The sequence below is a fragment of the Coptis chinensis genome, chromosome 9, assembly GCF_015680905.1.
Source record: "Coptis chinensis isolate HL-2020 chromosome 9, ASM1568090v1, whole genome shotgun sequence".
NCBI lineage: Eukaryota > Viridiplantae > Streptophyta > Magnoliopsida > Ranunculales > Ranunculaceae > Coptis > Coptis chinensis.
The window spans coordinates 81,952,411-81,965,398 of record NC_141464.1 but is presented as its reverse complement, the minus strand read 5'-3'; the positions used below and the strand labels follow the sequence as shown (position 1 = coordinate 81,965,398).

The 12,988-nt window shown below is 36.4% G+C and overlaps 1 protein-coding gene and 1 pseudogene across 2 annotated transcripts; one reads left to right on the top strand and one right to left on the bottom strand.

Annotated features, from left to right (window-relative positions):
* Window positions 1-4,091: 4,091 nt before the first annotated feature.
* Window positions 4,092-6,335, top strand: LOC147478692 (glycolate oxidase 1-like; annotated as a pseudogene). Its single transcript, XR_015208242.1, has 10 exons — window positions 4,092-4,158; window positions 4,233-4,278; window positions 4,613-4,684; window positions 4,775-4,899; window positions 5,061-5,127; window positions 5,209-5,271; window positions 5,375-5,444; window positions 5,570-5,670; window positions 5,802-5,906; window positions 5,990-6,335. The product of XR_015208242.1 is annotated as a glycolate oxidase 1-like (transcript).
* A 1,024-nt stretch (window positions 6,336-7,359) lies between these two features.
* On the bottom strand, window positions 7,360-9,335 carry LOC147478691 (protein TIFY 5A-like). Its single transcript, XM_086584179.1, has 3 exons — window positions 9,091-9,335; window positions 8,439-8,526; window positions 7,360-7,825 (listed from the first exon to the last, which is right to left on the bottom strand). Exons 1-3 carry the CDS (start codon window positions 9,204-9,206, stop codon window positions 7,622-7,624), a joined length of 408 nt encoding a protein of 135 aa, XP_086440305.1. The 5' UTR covers window positions 9,207-9,335; the 3' UTR covers window positions 7,360-7,621.
* Window positions 9,336-12,988: the final 3,653 nt, after the last annotated feature.

Below are 12,988 nucleotides of genomic sequence, written 5' to 3'. Positions count from 1 at the left end.
AAAAATATTCGAACAAAAGAGGTGTATGGAGACTAGTATCATATGTAGCATACTAGTATCATACCTTCAAATCAAAGGCTACCGACTTTGATTTGGTTTACTTTAACTCATTTTATTATTATTTGAGTAATGCTTTAATCAAATGTGTTAGTCAAATGAGGATGATGTATCAAAATAAAATTGCCACATTGTGTTTGGTCTCGGAGATAACACATTAAGTATCTTCTTTCATTGAAAAAAAAATCAGAATATCCCTTCATTTCTACCTATTCACTTCTGCTTTGAATCTGGGTTGAATCTTTTGGTATCAAGGTGTTAATATTCGGTTTTTTCAATACCAATATTTATTTTCAAATTTTACCAAGAGGGTATCTCTTATTTTTCTGTAGTTCATACCCGGTTGAAGAAGAAGTTTTGGTGAAGTTTGGAAAGAATCGTATGTGAGAGCTAAGAAGATGGTGGGGCTATATCACTTATAGGTTCATCAGTTGTGGACTCACACACTTGCCCATGTCTTTGTTTGGATGCCCTTTCATCATCTTTTTGTAGGAAAATAAACTTGATAATCGGGATGATTACCTTTAGTTCGGGTAACACTTTCTATCGTTTTTTTTAAAACAATTATGAGAGGGAAATTTCTATATTTGAAGAAAATATAAGGGCTTAAAACGGGATCTCGATTATTACAGTTATTTTTGCTTGTTTAGTATGCAAAGTTATGGAATCGATAAAGTTGGGTGGCTCTTTGCTCCAATCGCATTCCTTTGGTTTCTTATGATGGGAGGTGTCGATTGCATTCAACATTTGGAAACATGGTCATAGTTCTAAAGGCTTTCTCTCCTGTTTATGTATATCGGTTTTTTTAAAAAGGAGGTGAGCCGCTTTGGAGGAATAATGCTTTCAAGATCACGAGTCAACTTCTTATTTTGTTATTTAGCGCGATCTCTCATCTCTAATTCATTTGCATTTATCGGTGAAGGACTAGCGGTCTCTTGGGTTACTAATGTGCAACATCATTATCAGCAGGGATGTAGTTTACTTTTGGGATTTAGACCATTTTCCCCGGTGGTTCGATACCGGGTTTGCTTTAATATAACCGGATATTAGTTGTTCCTTGGTGCTCCCGGTTTGTTTTTTCATGTTCATAACTAATATTTCTTTTGTCCGGTGAATTTGTTCATTCCCTGCGGCACCGCTATAGAAAAGGATTTATGGGCTCTTGGAAGTGTGAACGAGGAGTACCTCAAAGCTCTTAATTCACTATTTAGCAATTTCCGCGTCGAGGGGCCAGCTGAGCCCGCGACACTCAAAGATCCCCACTTTGGTCACATCACTCAAGACTGGTTCGGAGGCAACCTAAGAAGCTACTTTGATTCACTTTTTCCATCTCGGGCAAGCTTAATCACTTTTGCCTCGCGAAAGTCTCTAAAACTTCGGTCGGGGGCTGCTGCAGAGGCAATTCCTTTTGCATAGACTTGATTCGATCTAGTCCACCCCCGATTCAGGAAAGGTTGAACTTCTTCTACGTTGTTTGGGGGACGTTAGTGGTCACCATTAAGCTGTGGAAACAATTTGAAGCAACCATTTGGAAATGCTAGTGTCGACCGCAAAATCACGCTTGGAAATACTCCGCCTAAAAGGCGAGGTAAGAAAAAGTGCCAAGTCAATCAATTATTTTCGTTGACATAAGCTTCTTTACAAACTTGCCTTTTTAATATAGAAGGCCCTAGGACCATGCTTTCCATGGTTTTGATTCGTTTGAAAACCGATTCTGGGTAACAAGTCAAACCCTAAATTTAAGGTACTAGATTGAGCAGTTTTGCTTATCTGTTTTTCGTTTGCATTTAGTTGTTTTCTTCATCGGCGTCTGTTTTAATTTTAAGCTGCGATCCCGATAATTATAATTTTATTGTTTAGAATCTATTTTAAAGAAGTTATGAACACCTACGTTGGTTTTAAAAAAGGCTTTTCAAACCCAAAATCGAAATGGATTTCAATATGTCGGGGATGATGCCGCCATAGAAGATGAATCGAGGGAGCTGAGAGCTATAAAGAAGAGGCGGATAATGACTCAAGTGGGGGAGAAGCAATAGAGCAATACTAGGATCAGAAGAGTGCCCAAGAACTAGGTAGTATGATGGAAAGATAAAAAGCACCACAAGTAAAACTCGTCGAAAAGTGAGTCCTAACATCTTTGAATGGTCCTTTTTCCAAATTGGATGGTGTCCGACTTTGAGCATATCTGAAACTTTAATTAACTCAAGGTTATAATCTGGATGCAAGTAAAATTGTTGGGTTCCCGGGATGCATGGAGTTTTAGCGTAGCTTCAAAAACAAATCCTTTAATTTTTCTTTCTTAGTGTTGCGTAGCTCCTGGTCTAGCATCCAAGTTCATCTTTCAAAGTTAAATATTTACTATCGCGACTAAACTATATTTACCGTGATTTATTTCTTATGTTAGTTAAATCCAAAAGTTCATCTTTTTTCCCCATTATATATAACAGTGAAGGTAAGTTGCAAATTTCTCGGTTGTATCTTGGTGGCCAAATGATGCTTGAAGACCGGGCGAGAATATTATTACATTCCTACTTTTTATGTTCTCCATGCCTCCTGGCATATCCTTGTGTAGTTGTGTTGATCGAAGTTATACTCTCATGTCCCCGTTGAATATGGTCAGGTTGTGTATATTGCCATTGTACTAGAAATGCGGTCTTTTAATTTTGGTAAGGTGAACAATTATCGAGTCAGAACTAGTATCTAGGAAAGTAAGCATTGTATAATTAGTTGGCGCCAAAGAATGTTGAACCTTGCTTTAGTTGTGTAAACTTTTAATTGAAAGAAGGAATCAAATTAATATATCCGGACTTACATGTCAGGCTTTTGTTTTCTTAGTTACTAAGTTGTGCCTTGTGGACTTGTAAAGCATGACACACCTTTCATATCTGATTAAAATTCATTTAATTGCTACTTTAAATTGAACTTATCCTAATATTGCTTTCTTATTATACTCTAATGTGAGAGAATTAATGTCTACTTACTGCTGATAGATAAGTACCTTTGGAATAAGTATGTCTGTCTGTTTTCTTTTCTGGGGTTTAGCAGAATCTAGTATCTGACTTTAGTATCTAAGATTCTTCATGTAAGTAAAAGAACCCTTATCTCAGAGCCAGTTAGTTTTATGATATTTTCACTAAAACAATGATCATTATCTTTATCTATGCTAATGTTTTAAGCATCATAATATGTTTCGAGCGGTCCAAACTTTTCTTTTCTTGGTGGTTTTTAATTTTTTATTATCATAAGCTGCCCATTTTCTCTAGATCATATATTAGTGATTCTAACTTCATTTTGCGTACTTCCATTTGTTCTGAGCAAACAAGTGTGGGATGAATTGTAGTTGTTCTTGATAATTGTCGAGTTGAGCAGAATATGATAATCACACGTCATTTTTGTTATGGTGCTTGTAGACTGTGTGAGTGAAGTTCAAATATTTCATTTTAAAGATGGAGATAACCAATGTCGAAGAGTATGAGCCTCTTGCAAAGCAAAGGTTGCCAAAGATGGTGTTCGACTACTATGCATCAGGAGCAGAGGATCAGTGGACTCTCAAGGAGAACAGAAATGCTTTCTCAAGGATCCTGTAAGATTTTTTAGCTTCTATTTGGGTTACCAAAGTCCCAACTTTTAGACGAATGTTTGGAAAACTTGAGATAGATTGCATTTGCTTTCATCTTGTTCTGGTTATGGGTGCCATAATTTCTTTTTAGAGGGACATTTGGAAAACTATGGTTGTCCATAGTTTCTTTTGCTTCATTTCCAGTTTGTTAGAAAAAGGTGAACTTGTTTAGCCTTGGAGCCAATATTCGGAGGAATTTCCTATATTATAACAACCAGATTTGTACTCTTTTCAGTTTTGGCTAGATGTATTTCACCTTCTTTTTAACTTTTAATATTTCATCACGGTCTTTTCCTTCTAATTGAAACTCAATGATTCATGTATGTCGTCTTCTCTTACATTTTTATGTTGACAATAGGTTTCGCCCCAGATTCTCATTGATGTATCCCACATCGACTTGAGTACCACTGTCTTGGGTTACAAAATATCGATGCCTATCATGATTTCTCCAACTGCCATGCAGAAAATGGCTCATCCTGATGGTATGGTACTTTTCATAATACAATTCTGTTTATTGTTGGGGCCAAAGTTGAAAAATAAAATTGTGAAAATGCAGGAGAGTATGCAACTGCAAGAGCAGCGCATCAGCTAACACAGCTATGGTTTGACTTCTCACTACTTTATGTTATGTTTAAAAGCTATGATCTTATTAGCAGTACCCTTGCATCGAAAAGTCCTAATTGCTTTGTCCTCTTTGTAGAAACCAAAACGAAATGTTGAGTCATTTTATGTGAACATGTATGGTTGATCAATTGAGAGTTATTAATGCTTCCTGTGAAATTTTATGCTTCTTAACCTGTTCCCGCTTGAATGCTCATTTCAGACCTATACACCTAGGTTTTCAATGTGGGTTAAATCTTTGAGCTTCGTCAAATATTTCTGTAATTTATCATGTCATGTAACTCTCAACCTCTTGTTGTATGGTTTGTGTTCCAGGTATTATCTTCATGGTCCACTTCCAGTGTTGAAGAAGTCGCCTAACAGGACCTGGCCTTTTTTCAGCTCTATGTAAGTTTGGGTTTTTCTTCGTTAGTTATTTCTTAGTTTGTATTACAAATAGATGTCCTGATTCTTGATTGCCCATGATTATTTGTCTAGGTATACAAGAACAGGAATGTAGTTGCTCAACTTGTTAGAAGAGCTGAAAAGGCTGGCTTTAAGGCGATCGCCCTCACGGTGGACACTCCAAGGCTTGGTCGCCGAGAAGCTGATATCAAGAATAGGTGTGCCTGCAAAACGTCTGAATTTCATGAATAGCTTAAAGAATTTTTGTGACCTGTTTAATCATGTTTCTTGGCTTCAAAAAAATCAAGTCTCTAGGTCTTGAAGACGACATTCATAACACCCTTACTGATGCAAATTTTGTCTTCATTTATGTAACCAGATTTAATTTACCACCACATTTGACTTTGAAGAACTTTGAGGGGCTGGACCTTGGGAAGATGGAGAAGGTTAGTAGCAAATAAAAAATTCATTATTTTTGTGCATTGTGAGGATTAGTATTTTTATGGTTTAATTATGTATATATGCAGACAAGTGACTCTGGACTTGCCTCATATGTTGCTGGGCAAATTGACCGATCTCTAGAATGGAAGGTATGTTTGGTGATATAGACTGATGGAGATGCAGTTACTCAACATTTGATTATCTTGACTGCTTCTCATTATCCTTTAATGCAAATCTTTGGTGTTTGTACAGGACATTCAATGGCTTCAGACAATAACCAAATTGCCAATTCTGGTAAAGGGTGTTATGACTGCTGAAGATAGTAAGCAACTGTGATCTCATCTTGTACTTAGGCTTTTGACCACTCTCTTCTAGTAGCGTATGCTGATAATGTTATGGGCACATTAACCATTCTTCAATAAATTACCCTCTATACCTACATTGCAGCAAGGTTATCCATACAACATGGAGCTGCAGGGATCATCGTGTCCAACCATGGAGCTCGGCAACTTGATTATGTTCCAGCTACTATTTCTTGTCTTGAAGAGGTATTGCATTTTTGTTTGTGGTCATTTATATTCATTTACAATTTGAAAATAAACCGATGATAGAATTGAATTTTTGATGGAACTTGTTCTTATTATATCTCATACTATTTCTTCTGTTGTTGTAATCTCAGGTAGTCAAAGCTGCGCAAGGGCAATTCCTGTGTTCCTTGATGGTGGAGTCCGTCTGTGGGACAGATGTCTTCAAAGCTCTCGCATTGGGAGCCTCTGGCATATTTGTAAGTAGATAACAGTGATTAAGATATAAATGGGACTATTAATTTTAGGCATGACAGCCATCTTACCCTCTTATTGATCTCAGATTGGAAGGCCTGTCTTGTACTCTTTGGCTGTTGAAGGCGGGCGGTAAAAATGTGCTTCAAATGCTTCGTGATGAGTTTGAGCTGACTATGGCACTAGCTGGATGCCGCTCTCTCAAGGAGATTACCCGCAACCATATTGTGACTGATTCGGACCCTCCTCGCCCTGTGTCCAGGTTATAAAATAAATATTTCAAAAATCATAGACTGGCCCATGTAGTGGTGCAGTGACGACGTTGTTTGAGTTTACTTGTACATGAGCCTCTCTGTTAATTGGAGCACTCACTTAGTGAGTCATAATACTTTCACATTTTAAGCATTTGCAATGATGAAGGACGATATTTTATAGATGGCCGCTGCAGCCTTCACTGTATAGTCTGTCTTTAATACCTTAATATTGATATCAAAATAAGGCTGTTAAAACTTATGCGTTGCTTATTATGAAGCTTTAGAAACCTTTTCTGGACCTGGAAAGTCATCAGCTTTTGGTTTACAGAAAGCTTAAACAAATTTTAGGAAACTGACAGTAGAATCCATGCAGTTTGCTTACTCCACCCGTCACCGCTTTACGAGCCTCCTGTTTCACTGGGACAGCCCCTCATTAATCAGTCTATCTCTTATAAACATATTCTGATGAATTTATATGTAAGATTTAACATCTCAGGACTCAGGGAGTGCTTTAAACTTAATTTTTGTCAGTCTAACAATTAATGCATTGTTCCTTAAATTTTTGGCTTGTTTCAAATAGTTACCACATCTTACATTCTTACTGTGAAAGTTACTGTCTCCGTATCCCTGCACCAAAACATGTTTATCCTGATGAACACATGACGTGAAACTTATCCATACCTGGTCGATTTCCAGCCAATTTAACTTACTTGACATTGGTTAAATAGTGACTTCTGTAGATTTTGTTACACTTGAGCAAGGCATTGGACCATGTACATAGTCATTCACAAGAACATTGTAGGGTGATCCATCATCCGCATCTCTTGGAACCCATGGAGCTAACCTATGAGCCGACAAATTGATTTCGTAAACTAGAAGCTATGCACACCAGACCCTGTTTTTGCATTCCACTGCCCTCACTTTAGATTATAGACATGGTAAGAAACAACTCAGAAATGTGTTACATGTTATTATAGTTTATGCTATTAGTTCTTCCTGAGCTATTCGAGAATTTGGGTTTCTTCACACAAACCGTCATAACAGACAGGCTATGCACACCAGACCCCCGCCCCCATTGCCACATCTTTATTTTTCTTGCATAGAAGTGTGTACACGCGTCTAAAAGACGTATCAATCAAAATCCCGACTGCTTAATAAACATGACAATTTTGCTGAAAATTTCTACCTACTAACCATTCAAACCAATTTAAATCGTTGCGTAGTATTAAGGGGAAAAATCTTCCCAATTATAAAGTTCCAATGATACATAGCAAGCCTGAACTAGAACAACCAATGGGTGTTCATCAGATACAAACAAACAAACAAACAACAACAACTAATGGGTGCTATTAAGAATCTCTCCAAGATTCTCATTCCATAGACATCAGGTTCTAGCCTAAACAACGTGCAATCCCATTGGAGAAAAAACAGATGACCCGCTATGCTAAAAACGAAGATGCAGTTAGCTATCTCTGGTAAGGAGAATTAGTTGATTTGATTCTATTTTTTCTCTTCTGAAGGAAACTTTGAAGAGACTTCTTCATAAGCACGCCATTTGGACTATGCAGTTGAGATTGAAGGTATGGTGATGCAGGTTCTGAATGAGAATCATGTGGACTTCTCAACTTTTCATCAGTTTCTCTCCTTGCATGGTATATGATTGCTCTAGCCTGCATTTAATTAAAACCGAATTATCAGTAAACTTAATCTTTAAACAAAATTATCACTAAACATTTGATTGTGAACTCCTCCATACTTCAACTAGAATGAACTACGTAGTTTGTCACTTTGTCCTAATGTAACTGTGTAAGTTAACTAAGAAGTAACTTAAACAAGGACTCATAGTATTGCTTACGTTAATTTAGGCTGTGTTCGGTAAAAAGCAAAAGATTGCCGAACAAATTTGACTATGGTTTGGATTTTCGAAATTGGCCACCCCCGCACCTCTCTCTGTCTCTTTCAACCAAAAAGTTTAGACAGTCTCAAACGTGAAATGTGTGATGAAACAGTGTTCTTCCAGGTTTTACTAACTTCAAGCCCACAAAACATGATTTCTGGTCGGCCCTTTTTCATCACTGTGTTCACAACATGACAACATACGAGCCTACGAGGTATAAAAAGCCCAAGCATTCACGTGGACCAAAAGAAACAAAATTCCAAGTGGCAATACACAAAAGAGGACCTGAGCTAAGTCAATTAACTAACAAACTCTCATCGTCCTTCTGCAAACGAATGAAAAGCAGAGGTCTGAAGATTGAAGAAAGTAAAGACAGTTAAACGTACCTGAAATTCTGTTACATCCAGTACATTAATCCTTCCATTATAAAAAATTGTCAGCTGCTGATGTTGCTTTTCACGAATTTCTTTGTTCCTTCAGAAAATTAATATATGGAAAAAAAAAATGTTAACATTTCAGTACTATACAATATGTTACAGATGACAAAGATCGGTAAAGCTAATAGAGTATGTAGTACCACCAAGATTCAAGGCAAACATGGATCATGCACCCCTAAAGATTTGATATGATTGACTCCATTATAGACTCACATGCAGTACTAGTAATTCACTATGATGTCGGAAAGTACATATATAATTACGTACTGGTCCACCACGGCATAGACTCGATCAAATGCATATATCGTCTTAGACAAATAATTACTATACGCGAAAATCCAAACTAGCCATGTAAAGAGATGCAAAGGTGTAAAGCAAAATCTCCGTCCAAAAAACCTTCGAAAATCATGAATTTTTTTGAGGTTGATTGAGTTAAGAGCTTAAGGCAAGAAATGTTTCAATGAGCTTAAACGTTTTTTTCATTATACTAGACTCTCCATGGATGGACCATGGGGCGAGAACTTAAAAGTGAGTTGCACAAGAACTACTATAGCAAAATCATATATATGTATGAAAGTAGCAGAAAAACAATATGACTTACATGGAATCACGACCAGCATCACCACCAGAAGTTGATAAAGCTGCAGCTGGAGGAACAAGGCATAGGTCCAAATTACAGTTTCTCCTCATAGCTAATGGTACAGATGTCTCCTTCATTAGGGGAAAAAAAATATGCAAACCAAATCCCACTTCTTGAATAAATAAACTTGCTCTAAGAAGACAAAGGGAAGAACGCCTAGAACAATGAAGAAAAAGAGGAAGGTATTGACTTAGGAGGGGGAAGAGAGTGTGTATTGTAAACGTGTTTTATACAAATTTGCATTGTGGGGTCCATATTTTTTAATGTAATAGTCGGACACGAAATCGGCGGAAATTGAAATAATCTTTGGCACGTGGAACATGGTGAGTTAATTCACAACGTGCACAAAAAATGTTTGGCGTTTGGAAGTTTTTTCACATTTTTGTTTCTTTGTCCACGTGAACAATAAAATGGCACTAGCTCTTTCCTCATTTTCTTGGGTTGATCCGATATTATGGAAACTTGACAGATTTCTCGCCTTTCTAGAATCACCGCATTTAAAAATGAGTCGTTCTAATGTCACACGAGGTGTTACTCTTCAATATAACACCATCGAACAGAACATTGACACATCGTAGGAATCACCAGATATAATGTGGACGCCATTTTGTGTTGGGCAGACCCAGGCCCAAATTGAGGGTTTGCAATTGTGTTGGCCACTAGTCCACTACACACGCTCTAGTACACCAGTACACCACCCACTCTAAATAACCCAAACCAAAAGAAATCATGAAAGTTTTGGTTTCATCTTTTCTCCGCACAAAATTGAGAACGAATTTGTGGACAGACCATCTTTTTATTGGTCAGTTCAATTTTTGGGCAGCTAAATAGTTTTTCCAGACAGTTAAATAGTATTTTCGGGCAGTTACTCCACCAATTAGCAGTTGATGTCTTGTTGATAGCAAACAGTCGTCTGTCCACAAATTTATTTTGCACAAAATTTCATCTTCATCATCGCCTCCGCTCAAGAATTATTCTTCAAGATTGTGTTTCATATCATTCTCAAGAGAATTTCTTCAAGCACGAAAGGTTTTAATCAAAGACATTCTAATTATGTTAGCACATATGAAAACACAACCCACATCTCCCCATTTTCTTCTTAGAATTAAAACCTAACACATTCCAACAACTCAACACCACTAGCAACGTCAACAATGGCTTTTCTAATCTTGGGATTACTCAATCTTAGGAAGAGGATAAATAGTTGTTGACTCTTTTTTAATGAGGCCCTTCATTTTGTCTTTCACGGCGTCCATTGAAGCGAAGAGGAATGAATAATGGGTATCCAACGTAACACCTTTATTGTAAGGTTGATGTTGAGAGAGAGTGAAAAGTCATTGTTGTAAGAGTATTCCCAATGCATGTCAATGTTATTCACCTCCACATAGACTTAATTTCTCCTATTTTCAACCGTTTTGGTGAAAAACAAGGTGAGGCAGCCTAATGCAAAGGTGAATATTAATCTCGGACGGGATGTTGGATTCCGTCTGAATGTAAAAATCGAAAAAAAATGCTTGGGAAATGAAACATCCCGTCCCGAAGTTAAAAAAACGAAAAAACATTTGACGGAATGAAACATTCCGTTCGAAAAAAAAAACCGATTTTTTTTTAAAAAAAACACACAAGACGAAATCCAACATTTCGTCCGAAGTTCACAACTCAGCCACTATCTTAGTTGAAGGTTTCACCTTTATTTTGACTTGGAAAAATAGTCACTTTGATATTCACCTTTGCATTGGGCAAATGTTTTGAACCATAAAGAGGTGAATGTTACCACATTCCCACTATATCCACCTGCATTGGGAATGCTCTAAGGTTGATTTGCATTGCACTAATATGTTCTTAGTGAAATGACTTGAGCCTTGTGTATTAATGTATTGAATGAGCTTAAGGGTTGTTTGTTTTTTTTTGAATTCAACATTGAGAGCCACTTAAACTTAAGTTTTAAGTATTCTGAGGCTCAAAACTTGTTTGTTTTTTTTAAGTAGTTTAAGCATTCAATGATATTTTTAGCATTCAGCACCAAAATTTCTCCTGAATGCTGAATTCTAATACTTGAAACGAGAAAGTCCCTTCTTCCCCTTTCTTAAGAACCCAATCTCAAGAACCCATCTACTTTCTTACATTGATTTTTATAACTTCAAAATAGGTTTTTCAAAATTTGATGTTGGCGTCACGGGGTTTTTCATTTTTTTGGGTGAATGATATCCACTTTGTTAAAAATAGAATAATTACATATATATTTTCTGAAAGTAAACAAAATATGAAAATAAACCGTTAAAATATATTTGTGAAAGCATATTTTAAATAAATTTATTTATCATTTCTTTTATTCGATAATCCATCTCCCCTCCTCAAATATAATATATATTTTGTTTTACAAGAAATCAAGTTAGTGTATAAAATAGATAGCATGAGTAAAATTGTCCGAATGATTTATATTTAGCCTTTAGAGCCAGGTTATTCTAACAGAAAACAAACATGTTTTTTAGAATTCAGCAATCAACATTTAGCATTCAGAAGATGGGCCATTTAGCATTCAGCATTCAGAGACTCAGAAAAACAAACGACCCCTAATACTTGTTCTACAAAAGTCTACACCTATTTCACATCTGACTGGGGTGTAATAATCAATGATTCTTATTCCTTGGTTGTAGAATAATAGTACGAATACGTGTGTGGTGGTTGTGTGTGGGGGGACCATACCGCAAACGGTTCAGAGGTATCATGAATTATTGTTTGCATTGGTATGGATTTATGGCTAAGTGGATGTTGAATAGATGCGTCTCCACCACATCACTGAAGTTGGGTTTTGAACGATGTTGCAGTGTCGTTTGGAACATAAAATTCCAGCACACTTTTGGGCAGACTCCACCACATCGTTGGAATGTGGTTTAAATGATTTCCAATTGAACGACTTTGTGTGGTCAAATTAATGCACTAAAACGCGATATGGTTGAGTCATTTGGGAGTGTTTTATGGGATTGCCCTAAGCCTAAATTGAAGACATTTCCAAACTGACTCCACCAAATCGCTGGACATATACCCCAAAACGACGCTACCATATTGATTAGTCTAGTTCTAAATGACTCCACCACATCGATTCAATGCACTATAGAGTGATCAGTCTGGACCGTCCAGGCAGAAATATGTTTTTGGAATTTAGAGAACTTTGATTTCATTTTTTTTTTTTTAAATTACATCAAATAAAAACGCAATTAATATGGATTTTTCAAACTTTTATCGATTAAATTTGATATTTGTGGAGCAATGTAATGAAATCTTATGTAATGTCATCATTTTTATTCTATGTGTCTTTTAATTGATATAATTGTGTTTTTTTTAATTGAAATCAACATTTTTAATTGTGTTTGTTGTTGAGAACTTGACAATTTTAAAATTGGGGAGTATTTGAGAAGACAAAGAAGTTGGGTCTTTGAGGGTAAGGGTAATAGGAGGTTGCAATAGGTTACCGGTGGTGTAGTTGGGGGTGCTCAATACAAAACATGTATTTTAAGGCAATCATGACAAACTTGTAATAATTTTTTTTTGGGTCTGCCCAACACAAAATAGAAAGTGCCCATAGCCGATACCAAAAAAAAATGATTCCATGACCATCATTTATTGTGTGCATCGTCGACAACTAGCTCTCTTTCAATTCAAACCATAAACACTCTCCAAGCTAGAACAATTTGCAAATAAGTTTAATTTCACACTAATTGGTTGCAAATAAGTTTAATTTCACACTAATTGGTAATTTAAACAAATAATTTTTATTGTTTATGAATTTTTTAGTTGGGAAAACCATAAATCATATTGCATAAATCATTTCATCCAATTGAACACAAAATCAACCTAT

Bases quoted from the DNA above. Each gene is read 5' to 3' on its own strand.
- LOC147478691 (XM_086584179.1), bottom strand. From the start codon at position 9,206: ATGAAGGAGACATCTGTACCATTAGCTATGAGGAGAAACTGTAATTTG. The intron at 8,527-9,090 runs GTAAGTCATATT...AATTTTCTGAAG, and splicing joins GATGCTGGTCGTGATTCCAT to GAACAAAGAAATTCGTGAAA. The intron at 7,826-8,438 runs GTACGTTTAACT...AATTAAATGCAG, and splicing joins TGGATGTAACAGAATTTCAG to GCTAGAGCAATCATATACCA.